The sequence below is a fragment of the Lagopus leucura genome, unplaced genomic scaffold (assembly GCF_019238085.1).
Source record: "Lagopus leucura isolate 7727_CA_CO unplaced genomic scaffold, USGS_WTPT01 Super-Scaffold_100019, whole genome shotgun sequence".
Lineage (NCBI taxonomy): Eukaryota > Metazoa > Chordata > Aves > Galliformes > Phasianidae > Lagopus > Lagopus leucura.
The window spans coordinates 3,712,400-3,733,105 of record NW_024962273.1 but is presented as its reverse complement, the minus strand read 5'-3'; the positions used below and the strand labels follow the sequence as shown (position 1 = coordinate 3,733,105).

The 20,706-nt window shown below is 39.0% G+C and overlaps 1 protein-coding gene across 1 annotated transcript in view; it reads left to right on the top strand.

Annotated features, from left to right (window-relative positions):
• Window positions 1-20,706, top strand: part of ARHGAP15 (Rho GTPase activating protein 15) — a 316,032-nt gene that overhangs the window by 250,396 nt on the left and 44,930 nt on the right. Inside the window, exon 12 of the mRNA XM_042877717.1 lies at window positions 5,085-5,219. Coding sequence (XP_042733651.1) covers window positions 5,085-5,219 — 135 coding nt within the window. The remainder of the gene's footprint in view (window positions 1-5,084; window positions 5,220-20,706) is intronic.

The window sequence follows — 20,706 nt, the reverse complement described above, 5'->3', positions numbered from 1 at the left end:
ACATTTTGGACTTCTGTTGGAATTATGCAAGGATGAACATGAGCCAGTGTACCCGAGTACAGAAATCTTTTATTTTTCTGGCACAGGCTGGGATTTAAGTTAGCAGTACTGGGTTGTTCCAGCATGCCCCCAGGGCAGTGAACTGTCACTGCAGTGAGCTGGAGTAAACAGCACTCGAGGTGCACATAGAGATGTTCTGCTTTCTAGCTGAAGTTGCTCAGTAATCTGCGCCTTGGCACCATGCAAATGGGCACTCTGATATTAACTAAGTGCTTAGGCATTATAACCTCATGGCATACATTTTCTGTTAAAAGGGTGTTCCATTTTCTTCGCCACAGAAAGAGGAATATGTGAGAGTTTTGTTTTGCTGGTTATATCCTTGATAATTTGGTATCTTTGGATGGATGCACCAGAACTACTCAGAAGTGCATTGTATATATAGTAATTTGCTTATCTGTCAATTTCTTTGATTTGTTAAGACTCTCTTGGAAACAAAGCACCATACCTTGACTGCAGGCAGGACAGTGACCTCTGAAACCTAGCAAGGGAGAGACGAGGAGCTACTTAGCTGTGAGAGAGCTCCCAGAATCCAGGCTGAATGAGGGAAGTGTTATTCTGTATGAACTGAGGCTTCTGCTGTACTATTTAATCAAATTTCAAGGGAGTGTATGTACTTTGGAGTGTGTGTATAACATGCAGTGTCAATCCAGGATTTACTGGAGGGGGAAGTGAAGCATCATGTGCTGCAACGCCAAGGGGTGAGTTCCTTGCCATGTGATGGGTGGGAGCCTTCTCCACCCCTCAGCTGCCTATCTGCTGTGTCTCCACACATCTCTTTGCTCTGCTGCTGCCCTGAATGGAGTGCCCATCACCTTGAAAGGAGGTGTTTGCACCTCTGTGACAAAAGTTTTAAGGTGCATTGTTGCAGAAGTCTGCTATGTCCCTGAACTAGTGACCAGAGAGGTTCTGGCTTATAAAATGCAGGTACAGCTGCAAACGCAAATACCTTTCAGTGCATGAATTAGTGTTTGTGTTGTCGGTCATAAGAACAGCCCTCACATGAGGACTTAGTACTGAAGTAGTGTGCTGATCATTTATGCAACTGTATTAGATCTCCTTGAGTATGTTCTTTTCTTGGATATGGAAGAACATGAGTAAGCAGCAAATTAATGAAAAATATGCCCATTAAAAGAGGGAAAAAAGTGGTATTTAAATCTTAAGGGGAAGAGGAATGACTCTGGACAGTTTATCTTTCCCTGGTGTGGTGAAAAAGGACTTATCCTCCCTCAGCCATAGGACTCTGGTTCTGAGCTCCCACCAGTAATACGCTGTCGGGATGAATGAGCCCAGCCAGTTTCCCAAGCTTTCAGCCAACTGGGAATGCATTGTGCACACCCAGAGCTCTTCTGCAAAGGCTTTGAAGTGAGAGGAACTTTGTGAATTACTGAACAGTGCTGTGCAGGGCTTTCTCTTGGGGAGATCTCAGCCAGAATATACACCACTCCTGGGATGGAGACTCCAGTGCTCTGAGGCTTCATCCACTGGGGCTGGTCCCCAGGTGCCAAAATGGGGGAGTGCAGAGGCAGTGGATGTTGTGTCTGGGTGCCCACCAGGCTGGGCACTGCCATTCCAGTGCTTGCAGATTACTTTCAGTGTGGTTTGGTGTGAGAACACTTGCAGGAAAATACAGAACTCCTGAATGTGGTGCTCTGGGATTTAATGGCAGCGTGAGTAAAAGGCAGTATATGCCTGGGATATACTTGTATCAATCATATTAAAGGAAAAATGAATAAATAAGTAAAATTCAGTGGTGCTCTCAGGTGATTACATTTTGCTCTTGGATATAGGTCTCCATACAGGGCAGGACGTATGTTTAAAGGAACCGCATCCATTTTCTTCTAAAATTGACCTTTCTACAGTGCCTGCCTTGTTTTTTTTGCATTTTGTTTTGCTTTCAGTCAATCCTTCCATGGATTATCTTCTTCCTTCTTGCATGAGGACAACTTTGTATGGTGGCATGCATAACCCAGAGGTGAAATCTTTCTTGGTACTACGGCAGATGTTACAATTGCCATTAAAAACATGGACTGCTGAAAAGACTGATTTACTAAAAATAATAGCATACTAAAACCCATGCTCTCTTCACAAATGTATATTGATTTTTTTTTTTTTTTTTTTTTTTAAGTAATAACCTTGACAGGTGCCCACACTATTTTTTTTTTTTTTTCCTTAGTGTGGTCTTTAAATTTTCATCCAAAGTATTAGCATAAATTTTACGGGATTTTCTGGGCATATTTGTGTCTGTATCTAAGATATATGATATCAACTGGCAGTGATGGTTGAACTAATCAAATACTACTGACAAGTTAAAGCAAATTTTTAGGACTGTGAGATTTTGAGCGTCTTCCCAGATACAGTATCTCCTGACTGAAAGCAGTCCTTGACTGTCAAGTTTAAATACCAGATTTGAGACTTAATCTTTGTGTAAGCAAAACACCCCAATAAGAAATATGTCTGAGTAAAGCCAAGAAGTCAGGTCCTCCTTTTTTAACCTAGCCTGAAATATGTGTGTGTGCTTATGGCCCTATTGCCATGGTATGTGAGCGATCCCAACCAGTGGGAACCAAATGAGTCTTAGACTGAATGGACTTCTATTTTTCTCTCCTTTTTTTTTTTTTTTTTTTTTTTTTTGACTTGGCATTTGTTCCTCCTAGCAAACATTTTTAAAAACTCTCTTATTGCTAGAGGGAAAATTGACACCCTTTGCTTTCACGATGATACATTCCTAACACGTTTCCTTGAAGAGCTGGAAATGGTGCAAAAATCTGGTAAGATAAGTCTTTGCAAAGCCTTAGAAGTCAAGCATTCCACTTTAGACATTTAAGACAAATGCATGGCAAAAACAAGTGCTTTTTTTTTTTTTTAAAGGTTTCTACTTAAAGTTCCGTGCCAAAGCTACAGTACTTATACATTTTCTAAATGTGTTTTAAGCAATAAGTTGTACAACATTTTTAGAACATGTGTTAAGCTATTTCTCTAAGAATGAAGCTCTTAACAAAACATAAGCACTCTGCATGAGATCTTAGCAGCAAAGTGCTTAAAAGATAAAGTAAGAATTGGTACCATGGGAAGAACACCAGCTGTAGAGCACACAGGTCCATTATGAGAAGTATGGTAGTGGGTAGGGAGAAAATGATTTAATCAGGAGTAAAACCAATTTTATTATAAGGGCACGCAGGGGGTGTGGCACCATAGTGAGAGGGACATTTCAAAATATCTGACAGATTTCAACAATGTGAAAACCCACCCTGTTCTTTAAAGTGACAGTAAACCCCATCAGGTCTCTCTTTTTGATGCTATTGTTAACAGTTGACTGTTTAAAGCTGGCCTGCTAAGTTGCTGTCGATCTAGTTCAATAGTGTGTGGGCAAAAGAAAAGGCTAATTGTTGAAATACGATCAATCAAATATGATCTCTGAGTCTAAAGAAGATCCCCTCTGATAACTCACTTGAGATCAAATCATTACTTTTATGATGGAGGTAATGCAACGGAGAAAAAGAAAAAAGGGCCTGAAACCAAGACAACTAAATAAAGTGCACAAGCGTGCCTTTGTTCCTCTTTTGTCTCGCATTTCTCCAAATTAAGGAATTGAGTCCATTTCTTTATTTGCAAACTTTTCCCAAATGCAGAAATTTAAAGAGCATTAAATAATGTTTATTACACAAAAGTCGAAAGATGACTCCGTTCTGAATGAGATTTTTCTGTCCAAAAGCAAGCTCTATAGTGAGAAAAACTATTGCACTGAAGTACCAGGGATCTGGAGTTGTGGGTGTCCATGTGTCTCCAATAATTGTACCATTTTGTTTAACAACAGTTCACTAAAGAGGCTGCTCTCGAAGCCAACTGAATTGCTAAACATGAAAATTCAGTGACATTCAGTAAAACATTTCAGGATTCTGTTGCTTCAAATTAAATTTGTGCAGTAGTTGGCCCTTGATTTGCATTCAGAAAGAAATTTTCTAAAAATGAGAATCACAGCACATATATAAAAAGCAAATTCCATTTTTGGAGTAGCAGGACTGGAAGAAAGTGTGTGTCATTTTAATTTGATCTAATAAGGATTTACACTTTCTGTGAGTTTTATGTGGATTATCATCTCATTGTTTATTCTGTTCTAATAGTATCACTCCACTAGAAGAAAAAAAAAGAGGAGAGAAAATAGAATAATCATTCAATCTTTTATTTCTTATTAGAAACTATTTTAGCATTTAGGTTCTTTTATATTTAAATTCTTTAGCTCAGCTAAGCTTCAAAAGAAAACATTTTTTTTGTTTGTTTGTAAAACAGTTTTGTAAGCACTTGTGGTTTGTCTTTAGTGTGTTATCATTTCTGACAGCTTTGCATAGCCTAGGTAGGCCAACAGGGGTCTGTCTAATATTGTTGCTGGGCAAATCTTCCTCCCAGAGATGAAAACCAAACAAAATATTTTTGAAGCAGTAAGAAGGAATTAATATCCTTTCTCTCACAGTACTCTATTCCTTGCTGACATTACATTCAGGCAAAAAAAAAGGAGAAAAGCGTTTCCCCATTATTCCCTTGTACATAGCAAGGCTAACACATGTAAAGCAATAACTCATTTTCTATTGCCATGTTTAGCATATGTCTCCTGTTGGCTCAGCAAGGCCTTTAGGCCGGTCCCTTGAGCCGGCCATCATTGGCAACTCTTAGCCCCTCGGCCTCAAAACCAAATAGCTTTGAATCATGTTGAGCGGTGATGCTAATTTTCATACCGATGCATTATGGGAATAAACGTATCTGACATACTGTGTCAATGGTACTGTCTCTTTGTGTCTCTTGTTTTTTTGTTAGCTGCATTCCTACAGATGGTATTCCATTGAAAATGTTCTCTTCCTACAGAAAAAAAAAAAAGGGGAAAAAAAAAAAACATGCACAGCACCAAACCTCTAGGTGCAGAAGGCTGTTAACGGTTGCTGATGATAGTAGGCAAACATTAACATAATAATTAGTGTCTTGTAATTGTTTCATTAAAACCAGTTGTTCCATTTCTCCTCGTGTTTTCCCAGAAGAGAAGCTGAATTTGGACGACAGCCAGTGGGAGGACATCCACGTTGTCACCGGAGCACTCAAGATGTTTTTCAGAGAGCTGCCTGAGCCGCTGTTCCCATACTGCTTCTTTGAACAGTTTGTGGAAGCGATAAGTAAGTACATCAGATACAGTAGAAGCTAGTGAAATAGCCTGTTATATAAAAATAATAATGAACTTAAAAATTGAAGTACAGAGGCATCTCAAATCTGGCTTACCTTCCGTGATCCATGATCCTGTCTTTTTATTGTTTTTGCTTGCGTTTTGCCTCCTATGGCATGTAGTTATTTAGCTAGAGAAAAGAAAAAAAACAAAGCAAGACAATAAATTATTAATCTATAAATTTCATAAATGCAGTTTAACTTCAGTGCCTAAAATGGTTTAGGAAAGGAATTAAAATGTGTACGTATTCAAAATATGCGAGGCTGATAATCCATATATCCCCAAACACAAGAGAGGGAGTAATAATGGTGAATCATGTTAGAAGGGGCTGTCTTTATGTTAATCGGAGTGAAATGCATGTGTTTTGTTTCACAAGGTTGCAGGCTCTTGCCTTACAGTGATCACAAAAAGAATGCAGAAACATTCATTCTCATTTTCGTATCTACATTTGTGGGATTGTTTTTCTTAAATATAAGGCAGCAGGCAGCGAAAGTATTGTCAAAGTTCAAGGCATTTATTTTGTTATGCGTCTTTGGTTTGTGTGCTGCAATCCCTCTCTGTATTTAATATCTGCAGGTGCATTTTCTGAAACTGTAGCAGCTTGGAAAAATTTAATTCAAAAACAGAGTTATTTGGGGCTTTACTCCTTGAAAACTGGGGGCTGGGACAAGATAGCTTAAGGGGGAAAAGCCCCCTAGGAGCTTAATTAAAGGTCCAACAGAGAAAAATCTTCAGGAAAAACAACAACAATAATGTACTTAGAGATCTGTTTTCTGAATGATGGGCATGCATATTTGTCATTACTGTTAATGAGAGCTGCGTGCACACATGCGCAGCTGTCAGAGAGCATGAAGTCCTTAATGTACAGCTCACTTTGATTTTATATTCATAAGAGTCTTTAGTTCAACTAAAGCTTTTCAAGACCCAGTATCAGATATAATGAGGTTAAATGTATCTCATAAGATCCGTCCCTTCTCGGTTATAGAAAGAAGCAGTGCAGTTAATGCAAGGTAAGGAAATACATTACCTGGAAGTTTGCTCTTGACAGTGCACTTCTTTCTTCAAGGCATACTGTAAGTAGACAGAGAAGGAACTCTCTCCAACTTACGTTCCCATTGTGTAGTCTCCGAAGTGCTAACAGAAGGGCGAAATAAGAAAAGAACTGCTTACTGCTCAGCTCATTTCTGTGGCATGTTAGGACAGGATGCTCTTTTGAAACATAACCATTGAACATAGCATTCAGGTCATTCTCCATCCACTACCTCTTTGGAAAGAAGAAGCAGTGCCCCTAGTGGATGTGGTACATGAGGTACATGAACAAGGTCTCTTAAGCACGTTGTTCTACATTTATTTTGTGTACTCTGCCTTTTTACTCCCTGTACCAGATAGTCCACCATCACACTGGTTTTCTGCAGCTAAATAGTCTTCCTGCCCTCTTCTCATTCATTCTCATTGCCCTTTGGTGTACGCTGTGGCTCAGCCAACGCTGTTGTGTCTTGAAGACCCTCATCGTGACACCACGATCATGCTATCTTCTGTTCTCACTTTCATGCTAGCATTCAACTCCAGATGATAGGAAGTCTTTTGGAAGCTCAGTGGGAGGATTTTTATAGTAAGAATGACAGGTAACCAATAATAGACTTGTGAAATGGACTTCAAAAGTATGTCAGGATGAGACTCTTCTCTACTGCATCAATATTCATGACTGAGAAATTAACATCCCTTTCTGCTTTTTGAGCTATTATTAATTCTTATTATGATTTTGAGAGCCATTATACACGTTGATAGACTAATGAACAGTCATTTATAGTGGGATTTTAAAACAGTTTGTTCCTAGGAAGAAAATACTAGCACTCTAAGACATTCCTTGCGCTATTTCAAATCCCTAATTCTTGTTGCTTTCTTTACAGCACATTAGGGTGATTTCTACCTAATCCAAGTGTCCAATATAATCTACGATTTCCAATCAATCTTCTCTTTATTTGGCTTTTACTGCCAACCTATCTACAAATCTGTATTCTTACCATCTCTTCTTAAAAACATCTATAAACAACAATTAGGTGTTTCCAGCAGTTTTTGAGCTCTACATGCTAATAGTCCTAAGGCAAAGCAAAATATCTCTTGTCTTCAATATTATTTCCATAGTAGTTGAGTCTTTGGCTAGTTTGTGCTAATTGCTCTGCCTTAGCTGCTAGAAAATTTCCTTTTGCTTCAGGATGTTATAAAAAAGAGACTATAGTGTCTCTGTCTTTTCTGTCCATTCTTCCAAAACTGGTGTTACTAGCACCCAGTGCACGGGCATGCAGTACATATAGAAAGAGCATTTACTATCAGAAATAAACCAACCTGAAGACTGCAAGGAAAAGGGTAATTAGGACGCATTCCCACAATAACATGAAGATGTTATTGCTGCTCCAGCATCCTTCCTCCAGCACTGAGAACACCTCCATCAAAGCCATATTGTTAGTAATATATTGTTAGTAAGATGAAGTTGTGTAAAAAACAATTTATGGTTGGTAACAAGTTATATCTAACATTTCTTGGTGGCTTATCCATTTAGTTTGAAGGTCTCTGGAGGAATAAGCACCCAAGAGGTGCCCCAGGCTCTTTTTGCTGAAGCTATTTTTAAGATTGTGTGAAGAATTCCAAAGCAAGCTTAGAATTATTTTTCCTGGTTGAGGCCATTTTAATTTATGTGCACAGGAACAAAATATTATAGTCCTGTGTATTAGGCAAAGTGCTTTTCTCTCTACCTTCAATTTCCCCTATAAGTAGGTTTAGATACGGCCATAATATTGGAACAATTTAGATACGGTTGTAACATTAGGAGATAATTCAGGGCACTACAGAATCTCTGAATTTGGTTTGCCAGGCTGAAGCTGCTTAATTACTGTCCACGTAGCTTATATCAGAGAATTTATAAATGACAAATGAAAGGCCACAAGACCTCTGACCTAATACTAATTTTGTTGCTTAGGATTTGGAAAGCAAATTTTTCAAGGACTTTGTCTGATATAGTACTGGCAAGTCATTTTGTGGTATTTTGGATGAAATATGCACTTCTGAAGTGTGCCCAAATGCTGCTATGAAGTCAGGTTCAGCCACACTTAAATTACTTAGCACCGCAAATAGTTCTATTGATTTTCTGCAAGATCAACAGACTTGGTTCAACAGATTGTCTGCAAGTAAAATTGTACTTTATGTGAGTAAGGTGGTAGAAGTGCCAATAACTGAAACATTTACTCACCTTATTTGCAGAATTCAATCTGTATGTCCATGCAGTCTTCTTACAGAATTTGTTTCATACACTGAAACTAAAAAAAAAGTACCCCCAAAAGCTGTTAAAAACATCAGCAGGTAAATGTGTTAATTGCTTACAAATATTTAGTTTAATTGAACAAATTTTATTGAAAAGTCTCAGGCAGAATGCATGGGGGAAAAAAAAAAAAGAAATTTTGTCTACTATGATTTCCTCTGCAGTTATGACTGGTAGGCATAGAATAAAATAAATGGGAAAATTCAACATGGGAAATGCTGTCTAGTCATTCCAGATTTCCTCACCTGGGGAAAGCTGTATAGGTGGTGCATTTCTATAGACAGTGCATCTGTTCAAATGCAGTTACAAGATAAAAATAAAAAAAAACCTGATACCCCACAAAGGAAAATTCCACCAAGTTCCCAAAGCTACAGCATCTATCTCTGGTTTGGAAGGGCTGGGTTCAAATCTTTGATTTTGTCTGCCACAGGTTGGAAATGTTACTATGTTGGAAAGATTTTTTTTTCCATGAGGTTAAGTGATTGTGCCATCATTTCAATTCCTTATCTGTAATATGAATTTAATAGGTGTCACCTAACTACCGTAGATAAACAGGTGATTTATCTTTTAAAGTGCACATGCACACAAATTAAAGGCGTGCATAAGCTCTGAACAGAAGTCGTTTTGCCAAAATGATGATTCTTTCATAGCGAGTTTTATGAAGGAAGGTATCTGTTGCTGCTGTGTTGTTCCTCTCTAGGGCAGATGAACACAAAAGTGAGAATAATACAAAGGAAGTGTTGCTAAATGTGACTTTCAGGCTTCCAAGTGGGACCCACAACTTAATAGGAAGTACCTCAGGTCCCAGGATGAGGAACAGAAAACATGGTATCCATGTGAGCCACCAAGTTATTGGGGAAAAGGGCACAGATCTGCTTAGCAAACACAATTTAGGTCCTGCCAACACAGGCCCAGCCCTGCTCAGAAACTTCAGCACAGAAATCCTTCATCTCTGAAGCTCAAGATTTTTGGTCCTAGCAAAAAATAAAACATTTGTCTACAGAGGGAGCAGTAGAGCCCTAGTCACCTCCAGGTCCTATAAGGCCACAGTTGCAGCATGTTGGGGGTTAGATGGCAGATGAATAAAGTTTTCAGAATCATAATGGTAAGGTGTGTAGAAACTACAAAATGCTCACATTAGATACTCATATCATTTTTATTTTTTTGTTTGGTTGTTTTTTTGTTGTGGTTTTTTTTTTTTTTTTTTTTTTTTGGTTTCTCTGATGGACCATTAACACTTTTTTCTACTGATTTCACACATATCCTTTCGAGATATCAATTAAAGTCTCTTGGTGAATGCTAAACAGAATTCACAATGTCATTCTCATCAATCCTATAATGTTTTGTGTTACCCTATTATATAGAGACTGAGTAAGATGATTGTTTGGTATCTGACGTATGGTAGAATTTTATAACTCTTTGGTTTATGACACAGTAGAAGGAAGGGATGGCATTCAGAGGGATCTCGACAGGTTAGAAAGGTGGGCCCAGGTGAACCTGATGAGGTTCAACATGGCAAAGTGCAAAGTTTTGCACTTGGGCCAGAGGAATCCCAGGCATCCATACAGACTGGAAGGGAGCAGTCCTTGAGAGCTGCCCTGCAGAGAAGGACCTGGGGGTCTTGATAGATGAAAAACTTAACATGAGCCAGCAGTGTGCCCTTGCAGCTCGGAAGGCAAAAGGTATCCTGGGCTCCATCAGAAGAGGGGTGGTCAGCAGGGACAGGGAGGTGATTGTGCCCCTCTACTCTGCTCTTGTGAGGCCCCATCTGGAGTACTGTGTCCAGGTCTGGTTCCCCCAGTAGAAGTAAGACAGGGAGCTGTTGCAGAGAGTCCAGAGGAGAGCCACGACGATGATCAGGGGACTAGAACACCTCCCCTATGAAGACAGGCTGAGGGAGCTGGGCTTGTTCAGCCTGGAGAAGAGAAGGCTGCAGGGTGACCTCATTGCAGCCTTCAGTACCTAAAGGGAGCCTACAAACAGGAGGGGAGTCAACTCTTTGAAAGGGTAGATAACAGCAGGACAAGGGGAAATAGTTTTAAGTTGAGGGAGGGGAGATTTAGGTTGGATGTTAGGGGGAAATTCTTTACAGAGAGAGTGGTGAGGTGCTGGAACAGCTGCCCAGAGAGGCTGTGGATGCCCTGTCCCTGGAAGTGTTCAAGGCCGGATTGGATGGGGCCCTGGGCAGCCTGGTCTAGAATTGAATGTGAAGTTTGGTGGCCCTGTATCTGGCAGGGGGTTTGGAGATTTGTGATCCTTGAGGTCACTTCCAACCCTGGCCATTCTGTAATTCTGTGGTTTACTGAAAGAAGTTAGAACGTTTCTTGCTGTTTTGTTAGTATTAGTTACTGGTTTTCACTGGTCTCATCCAACAAAGTCAATGAAGTCATGGTCTTACTAAACAGAGTGTTAACATAGCAAAGGAATAAACTCTTATTTCATTATAGCAGTAGACTGTTTTTAACCCACAAAAGCTATCTATATTGCTATCAGGAGAAATCAGACCTTTTCATGTCAGCTCCTTTTCTTTATCTCCATGGAGGATGGCATCAGGAAAAACGTTTACTCCCAGCCCAGGCTCCAGTCTTGCTTCATAAGGTTCTCCTTTCAAATGTGCTGTGTGCACAGCCAGGGGCAACATGCTGCAGAAACTCATGTCTGTGTAGGCAACAAACACAGTTCAGTCTTCTGCAGGCCATAGCATAGTTTGCACTGAATAACACAGCTGTTGTGTGGAGCTTGCCTGGAAGTAGCCCTTATCAAAATTAGGCAAAAAGATGTATCAGGAGGCAATCAACAAGTCTAGTCATCGATACATAATCATGATCAAAGAACAGAGCTGCACTGGTTGAAAATGCAGCATAGCCAGGACCTGCTCTGAACCACTATGCAGTGTTATGAAAATAGTAGCTAGGAAAGGGAAAAGAAGTAAATACATTCATTTATTCTGACAGTCATAACATTCTTATATCATCTTGGTGAAAAGTTACAAAAGATGTCTAAAGAAATTTTCAAAAGACAACTATAGAAGCCTCACTCGAGGCTTACAAAGAACAAGGCTCAAGGCCAACTCGTCTTGGAAAGACAAGTCAGCATATTGCACTGTAATAAATCCATGACAGTCTCTTAACATCATCATGTAATAGGTTCCTGAGAAACAAAATCTTATCAGTCTCTGGCATTATGCAAATTTCTGTCATAATCTCAATCTGTGGGCTTCGAGTCCTAATCAAACTGCCTTCAGCTTCGCAGTTGGCGAGCCTCCTATTGAAACTGTTTTCCTATCCTTCTTTTACTTGTCCAAGGAAGTTTTGGGGCTTGGCATGGCATCAGGAAGCCTCAATTTCATGTGAACACAGTAATTTGTAAACAAACCCAAGGTCACCACAACATATCTCACATAATAAGGCATATTAATACGTCTCAGGTTGAATCTAAACATCAGAAGACAACAGAAGTCCAGAACCTAAATGCAAAGAGAACAAAAATTGCATAGTAAAAAGAAGTATCCAAAAGTTGAGACACAGTACAGATTTCTTTTAAAAAGGAATGATTTTGTGGATAATGCATTCTCAGGGAAATATATTTCATTCATGGAAATATATAAATATCTCCATGTAGAGCGATGTATAACCTGGCTGCCAATATATTTCAGCTGTACCATCACACCCATTACAGCTAGCATAGTTATAGTCTTCACTCATATTTGAGGCATAAAGAAAGCCCACCTGCAATTAAGATGTAAATGGAGGCTGACATATTTGTAACAGCAGCAGACTGGTAACAAGAGTGGTTCATTCCAGGCTTTTTGTTCCCAAGAGGTGTCAAGGAACAATATGCCCCAGTAACCTCCTGGTCTCTATTGGTGACTTTCCATTCACAGTTGCAAACAGTTTCTACTCAGCGGCACTTTTAAATAGATCTTTCCAGCTCTGAATGCAACTGTTTTAGAAGAAAGAATTAGAAGGCATGCATATGAATACATTTGTCTTCTGAGGTGGAAAATTGCCCCAAAAAAGGGTAGAAAATAAGGGAGTGGGGCATTTATTGTTTTTTATTCCCATCTAGATAGCTCTAAGTTATTTGAAAGAGAATGAAAATAAAATCTACGTATGATGATTTAGCTCCTCTGAATGGCTTTGTTTTGTTATGAAGGCCCATATAACTCGTCCTTAGGTAACTGACCATAGGCTGACTTTGCTGTCTGGTTGTTTTGTTTTTTTTCTTTAAACATAAGAATCTACCTATGAAAGACACATACCATAATATTCACTAATCTTCTTCTCCTGCAATTGTGATGTACTAGAAAGAGCATATAACAATACTCTATGTATGCTTTACTTAAGACAGTGTTCAAGTCACACTACCAAACCAATTAATTTAACTTTCAAGGAAAAGTGGAAAGCCTGAGTAACCTTGCTGAAAGGGTTGCATCAGTGTTAAAAATTGCCTTAAAATTAAAAGAACTGAAGAAAATGGTGTCTTAAAAATATGGCAAGAGTTTACAATGCTCATCAAAGCAAATGAACGAATTTTAAAAGAATTTGTACTTGAGTATTGCTGTCATGCGAAGTTTGCACAGCAGGGACATATTCTCTGCAATTTAATCTTTTTTGTTATTATAGTTATAATTTTTTTAGCATACTGGAAATTTTATTGCGGATGCCTGGCCTGTCTCTTAACTCATGCTAATTATATTCATAATTAAATGTTAAACAAGAATTGACTAGGCCAACTGGCTTGCACAGGTGTTAGTGATATGAATGGCTTAATGCTTACACAATAAATTATTGGATCTGAATCTGTAGTTAATCTGCTCAGTGAGAACCTTTTGTAAGAACTTTGCTGTACATGGTAGGTCCAGCACAGTGCTTTGAAGCCAGTACTTGCAAATAACACTTATGAGGCAGCATTGTCTCCAAACTGTGGCTTATCTTAAATTGCACAATGCTAACAAGGCTAAAAGATTTTTTGGAGTTCTACCTGCCATGAGATAGGGATTAGTACTTATTTGGATAACTGGCAGAGACTTGGTGTAAATGACATCTGGGAAGCAATGTAGCTCACTTCAGTTCACCAAAAAACAGTTGTTTATATGTGTAAATGATAGCCAGATTGATCATTGAGGCTCTGAGACTATTGGCTTTATATCGACTGCTGTTGATGGAGTGCAGAACCAAAAAATTGCAAACAGAAAACACATGAGTTTCAGTTTGCTCATCTTTAATTTACTCTTGAGCCACAGAAAACTGTGTATTGGTGTAATATAAATTTGATCTGTGGTTAAGAGAATGTTTTCATATGGAAAAGAAAGGACAGTAGCAAAAAAACAAGTCAACTGGAGAGTCCATATGTAGGTTAGCACAGGAGAAGCTCATAGAGAAAACCAAGAGGGAGAGAACAGTGGAAGAGAAGACAAAGAGAAATTGAGAAATCCAAGCAATAACACACTTCAGGCAGAAAAGAGGACAAAAAAAGAGAGAGAAAAGGAGCTATTTAGTAGCTGTGACAAGACCTTTGTAACCTGGAGCATTTGCGGGAGGCAGGGGGAGAAGAACTTCTCATGGAGGTTATCTGGAGCTCTTGACAGAGTGAGAATTGGCACACTGGGTTTGAGGGGAAAAATGTTTCATCAGGCTTGTGAGTGAAGCTTCCACTCAGGGAAAGTAATAACAGGAGGAGAAACAGCCTATAATGCCCCAGTTACACAATTTCAGAAGTGCAAAAATGGAAGAAAAGGGGGGAGGGGAAAGTGGAAAGAGAAGACCAGGAAGGGAGTGAAAGGAGCCTTCTAGAGCAAGAGGAGATGCTGAAAGTCATCACCTCCAGTGCTGTGTCTTCTTCCTCTCTTCATATGATTTTTTACTATCCAAAAGTTGCTTTGCTGTCTTCCTCAAGTAAGATTGACACCGTACATCTGTGTGCTGGCACAGTGGATTTCAACCAGCAGAGAAGCAGGCATGCATGATCAAATCTTGATGGTAACTGAGTTGTTCCTTGGTCCTTATTATGCAGATATTTGAAGAATTAGCTGAAGGCAAGTGTGTTTACCCTGCAGCAGGAATAACTGAAAATGGTGATTACTGTGATAATGTGTGTTAGACTATGGAAAATCTAAAAAATTAAATCTAAATCAGTCTAGATCAATCTAAAAATCTGTGTTCATTTACACCTTTTAGTCGCTTGAAGGGATTGTTACCTTCCTTAGGGCTCTCCAGCACCAGCATGCTCTGACCTCACTGCCTAAGTGCTGATATCAAAGCCTTCGTTTGGGAAATTTCTCCTCCAGACAGTGCAATCTCCTGGGGTCTTCAAGTTCTGGCAGGCAAAAACAAGCCATGAAACATGCCTTACCGTGGACCCATTCTATGCAGTTTTACAAACTGGTCTTTTATAATGGTTAAGAGTGTTGATGGCAACATGGCATCAGGGAAGACTTTGCAACTTTAGAGAAAGCTCCTGATAACACATTAAGCAAACTAGAAGAAAATACATCATTTTGACCTTTGCATTTAGGACCAGGACAAATACTTGGGTACAAGTCTTGTACAGCTGGGTAATATACACCTGCTCTAACTGCACGTTTGCTACTTGAAAGCAGTAATTGGCCAGAAAGGAGTTACCACTGCTCATTCTCTCTGGAAATGTTATTCTACAAATGGTCTGAAAATGGCTTAGAGAAGTAAATTTAAATTAAATGTTCTAAAAATTCCGCAGAAGCGAGTCATGAATGTTCAAGTAGTATCCTTCCAGTTTGCCTCAGTAGCCAATAGGACGTATATACAGTGTTGGAAAAGTGCTGCGTTGATAAAGGGTGTGTGATAAGATAAAATGATGAGACTAGCAGAGTAGCAATAGGACCATATATAGAACTCATCCTGAAGACAGAGGATGAGAGAGAAATGATAAGTCGTGTTAAAATTAGGCATGGGTTTTTCTGACTTCCGCATCCCTGAAATCATGACCTTCATACAGCTTTGGCTTCCCAACCTCACCAGTATGGAGGAGCTGTGTCTGCCATGGGAATTACAGCTGCAATTGAAGCACTCTGGAAAAGTAACAACGTCTAAATGCGAGGGTAGGCTGGTGTTCTTACCAAGGCTGGGCCAGAGTTCAAAGTTAATATGATTTATAATGTCTCTTGAGGGACACAAATTGTGAAAAAGTAGGACTGGCAAAAGACTGGAAAACTGGGTAATGTGGCTGCGGAAAAGTGTCTTTAGCAGCTGTACTCTACCAGCTGTACCAGATAACAGCTAAAAAGAGAGGTCACGCAAAGTAAGAAACAGTGTGGGAATGGAAGAGAGAAGTGCTGCACAGCCTCCCCCAAAAATGGTATCAGGGAGGGTGCAGCACTGGAGCAACCTATTGCAGAGTAACTTGGTGAACAAAACTTTCATCTTTAAGGAAGCTTCCCTGGATGGAGAAATATTTCTACAACCCACTGCCCTGTGCTTTTGTAGTGCAGGTATCGGATTTGAAATGCCCACAACTTTAAAATAGAATGTAATTTCTTTCAGTTCCTGGAGAGTCAAACTGCTCCCTTTGACTCCCTTCTATATAAAATTCATTAGCATGGTAGCCCATTTGACTAGGGCAGAATTTTGCTACATTTTGGCCAGAGCACTAATGCCTTAATTGCCTGGGAAGGTAGTATATCACACAGATGATCTCACAAAGATCAGGAGCACAATCTAATTCACCATCAGCTCTTGGGCTGACTCATTCACTGGTAAGCACTTCTGAGTGATAGCGTTGTACTGGGGAGAAAAAAAAAGCTGTTTAGGAACAAAACATCCTTGTAGGGGTATACTTAGGTGATGAGAAAAGGAAGCTTCATTATTTGTCAGTCATTGGAAAAAAAAATTAAGATGTGAAGGTAGGATACTTAACAAAATGGAACTGAGAAGTGGAGATCTGCTTCAGCTCTTGTGAAATACCTGATGGTTGGAACTCATGTCAGGACAACTCAGTGATCAAAGGAAGCGTTTTCTAGGCTGGTGCTGCTACAGTGTCATGGTAAGGGTGATGCACTGAGTAACCTGAGGTGACCAGGGCCATAACCCAATCTTGCTGCACTGTGCATCATCTTGCCCCACACCACAATGGGTGTATGGAAGTCAGAGAGACAGGGAGGAAGTGTCTGCATAGGAAGCAAATAAGGGAAATGGTGAAAGTTGCAGCAATTTCCTTTTTTTATTTTTTTTCCCTTTTTTTTCTTTTCGTTTTCTCTTTTTTCTTTCCTTTTTTTCTTTTTTTTTTTTTTTCTTTTTTTTTTTTCCTCCCCCCCCCCCTTTTTTTTTTCCTTTTTCCTCTTTAACTTTTTTTCTCCCTTTTTTTTCTCCCTTTTTTTTTCTCCCCCGTTTTTTCTCCCCCTTTTTTCCTTTCTTCCTTTTTTTTCTTTCTCCCTTTTTTTTCCTTTCTCCTTTCTCTCTTCTTTTTCCAACAAGAACCAACATGGAGAAGCAGGAAGGACTGCCTGGCAGGCAGGTTTATACACGGTTCTGCAGTTCCCACCCTGGGCTATGAAGTGCCACTTTTAGAACAGCCTCTCCCTTGACTCTTGTTTGATTTGCATCTGCATGTTCACATGCAGCTTTAACAAACCTATGCTCTCTGCAGCTGGGTTCGTTGCTTGTTTTTCTTTACATCACAGATCAGGGCACCTGATGAGCTGTATTCCTGCTTGCAAGCTGAAGTGTACCAGCTTTTTTTTTTTTTAAATAATAAATAGCCCACTGTGTGGATATAAATCTTCTGAAAGGAAGTATCAAAACTGAGAGCACTGTCTGAGATGTTAGTAGAATTTGATCCAAGATACGTGTTTTGCTTTGAAGCTGTAGCTGTCCTTTAATTCAGATGGTATTTGTGAATCACTGCCTCAAAAAAGGGGTCTTTTGGCACATGCTTTAGGCTGATGACAGGCAAAATGAAGTAGATTCTGTCTCAGAAATCTCCAAAAATAATCTTAGGTTTGACATAACACACCATGTCATGAAGTGATATAAGCCACATAAGCACGACGGAGGCTTTAAATTTAAAGGAGAATAATCCTATTTTAGATGGGATACTTTCCATCAATTTGGATAACAAATATCTGATGCAGAATATAGGCAGCATGCTGTTATTGCTGAGATCCCTTCAAATCTGCAGTTCCTGGTAGCTTTTAGTGACTGTGGCAGCCTGCTATCTCCCTCTGTTATCTGATAGTTGCTCAGACTATTCACACACACACACACGCAAACAGCAAGCATGCACTAAAGATTTGTATCTGGAAATAAAGATCTGCATTTTACCATCTTTAACCCCTCAGCATCGGTGATCCTGAGTTCCCAGTGCTTAAGAGTGATGCAAAATGCATTAATGCTTAGCACTGGGAAATCCCAACTCCTGGTGCCAAGAGGTTCATAAATATAGTAATGAAACCTCTTGACTCAAAGTGAGCACTATTTAACAGAACAAGCATGAACAGCCTGTAGGAGATTTTGCAGCTGGATTTGTTCCACTGTGTCAGAGCTGAACTTCTATGGTAGTAGTTTTAAAAACTGTGCAGGACTGAAAAACAGACTTTAAAGAAACCAGAGAGCAAAGGAAAGAAAAAAAAAGAAAAGTGTCTGGAAAAGGGAAGTAACTATGGTGCTGTATAATGTACCAGAAAAACAGGCATTGAGAATCCCAAAGTGACAGATGTCAAGGTCTTTGGGAAGTGTCCACCAAGCTTTATTTTGCACATGTTCCTGAACAACTCAAACAAGGACTTTGTGTGATAATTTACTAGCAAATCAGTATCAATAAATCAGAATCATGTAAGCAGTCATGTTTATTATATCCTTGTTGCTTAATATTCATGCTAGTAATTTATTTTTATAGTACAATTTCACTGTTATCTCCTCCAATGCTGTAACTTTGAGTCAAGCAAGCTGCAAAAGTAGAAGGTCAGGTAACCCTCTGAAGGCTGCAAAAGTTCATTCACTTGGTGGAATTTGCTTTGGTTTTCCTTTGAACATGCTTTAGTGGCTCCTTAAAATATTTATATTATGATTTCTAACATAGCATTATTTATTTAACAAATATCACTACAAAACAAGAGTTGCAAAGCAATGTATGGAAACCAGCTCTGTAAAAGAGGAATCCAGAATTTCCAAATCTGCCAACCTTCCAAATTTCCAAATTGAAAATTGTTGAGGAATCTGGTGTGAATGTCCATGTATTAGCTGACAGAAGAAAACACTTTTCAGATATACGTCACACACTTATTTAAGCTTTCAAACACTTCACAAAGCAAAAATGAGAATAAAATGAAGCTAATAATTTTCTCAATTAGAAACGTTTTTTTGTTAAAAGCAGAAATTTGATCCTTGAGTCACCAAAGTGTTTTGCTGTGGAAGCAAATGAAAATTTTACCTCAGGTGCTTTCCATTTCAAGAGAAACTCAAAGGAGCCATAATCTAAGTAGAAATGAGGATCAACCATGTAGGACTTGTTAACTGGGTGGTCAACTGCTAAAAACAGATGATTTTTTTTCTCAAATGTAGTATGTGTAGAATACCAAAGACTACAACTCCTACCTACAAAAACACCTTATTACTGACTCACTAACACCTTCGTAACTGAAGATTTGGTTTTCAACAGTGCATTTTAACAATGCTCAGCAGATTTAACTGAGGAACCTTTGTTCATTCCTTTCTTGCACGTTTTACTAGATGGATTTTAGAGATGCCAGTTAGATGCTGGTTGACACAGAGGCTGGTATCTTTCTTTCAGTGCAGTCGCTCTCGTAAAGCTTAATTAGGTTTAATAAGAAACAGCACAAACTCAAAGATGATGTCGATGTCAAGATCTTCCACACTGACCATAAGTAGGAAATCAGCAGAGGAATTCTTTCTTTTTTTTGGCTTGTTTTTGTTAATATTTTTCAGTGTTGCTGATGATCTTTGCTGTGTCACCCCACTCTGAGTTTGTGTGGTGAAAGAAGCATTCAGTGCATGAAGCTTTTCTCGTAAAGGCAGTCTATAACTATACAACAGGCCTACTGGTGTGCCCCTTTGTCTTCATTTAGGGATGAGCATTTGATGAAGCTGTATTGGTTATTGCACATAATCAATTGTTTCTCGTCTAGGAACATATTTTTCATTAGACAAGAGGTGAAGGCCACCAAAGAAAAAAAATCACTGCTGATGAGATGAACAAAGTATAAACCTACCTCATCACAAAGATAGCATCTAAAGAGGCACCAGGTTTATTTATGGCAAACAGAAAATATGACTGGCCTTCAAGAAATGAAGAAGATAAGCAGACATAAAAGACATTTTTATTCTAAGTGCAAACTATCATTAAATGTATTTAGATTTACATCCTATAATTATTATGATTGTAGCAATTAATCAATCAGCTGATTAACATGTAGGGGCAGCAGGACACAGTGATCTTATCTGGAAGCTCAAATTAATTAATTATTCCTTACTCTACATTATTATTTTCTACTTGTGTATGTTTGCTCAAAGTGTCCTTATTGACAAAATATACCTTATTTTTTTTCTATGTATTGAGTCCAGCACAGGAATGTACTGACACAAATTTACTAACTTGCCATCAGAAATCCAAACTAATTAAAAGATTTTTAAAGCATTGCATAATTTTTAACTACTTGTTATATTCTAATTAGCCAGGTTCAATTAAATTGTTTTCAACATCTCTACTTAAGAGCTCTCATCTCTTTAAGTGGAGTCAAATTCAGTGGGCGCATTTTGTTACAGTGATATAATTCTTTGTTTATCATGCCACCAGCCCATGTAATCTTTCTACTTTGTGTATTTGTTTACTGTCTGTGGTAGTGCAAGGATTTTCTACTCCCAGCCTTTTTGTCAGGAAGTCTTCCTGAAATCCTTCTATACTTGAATTTGCTTTATGCAAAAAAGTTACTTGCAGCATTCTCCTGTTGCTGAGCATGTTTACTCTCTCCTTGCAGTAGGATTTGGGTCACTGTGATGTCACTAACACAACCCCTGCTGGCTGTAGAGGACACACAATCTTATGTGCTAATCATTCTTTGCCATTTCTTTAGCATCCTCGCTCATAATTTAATTGAGCTTGTTTAGCTCCTTGTCATCTAACCACGTTCATC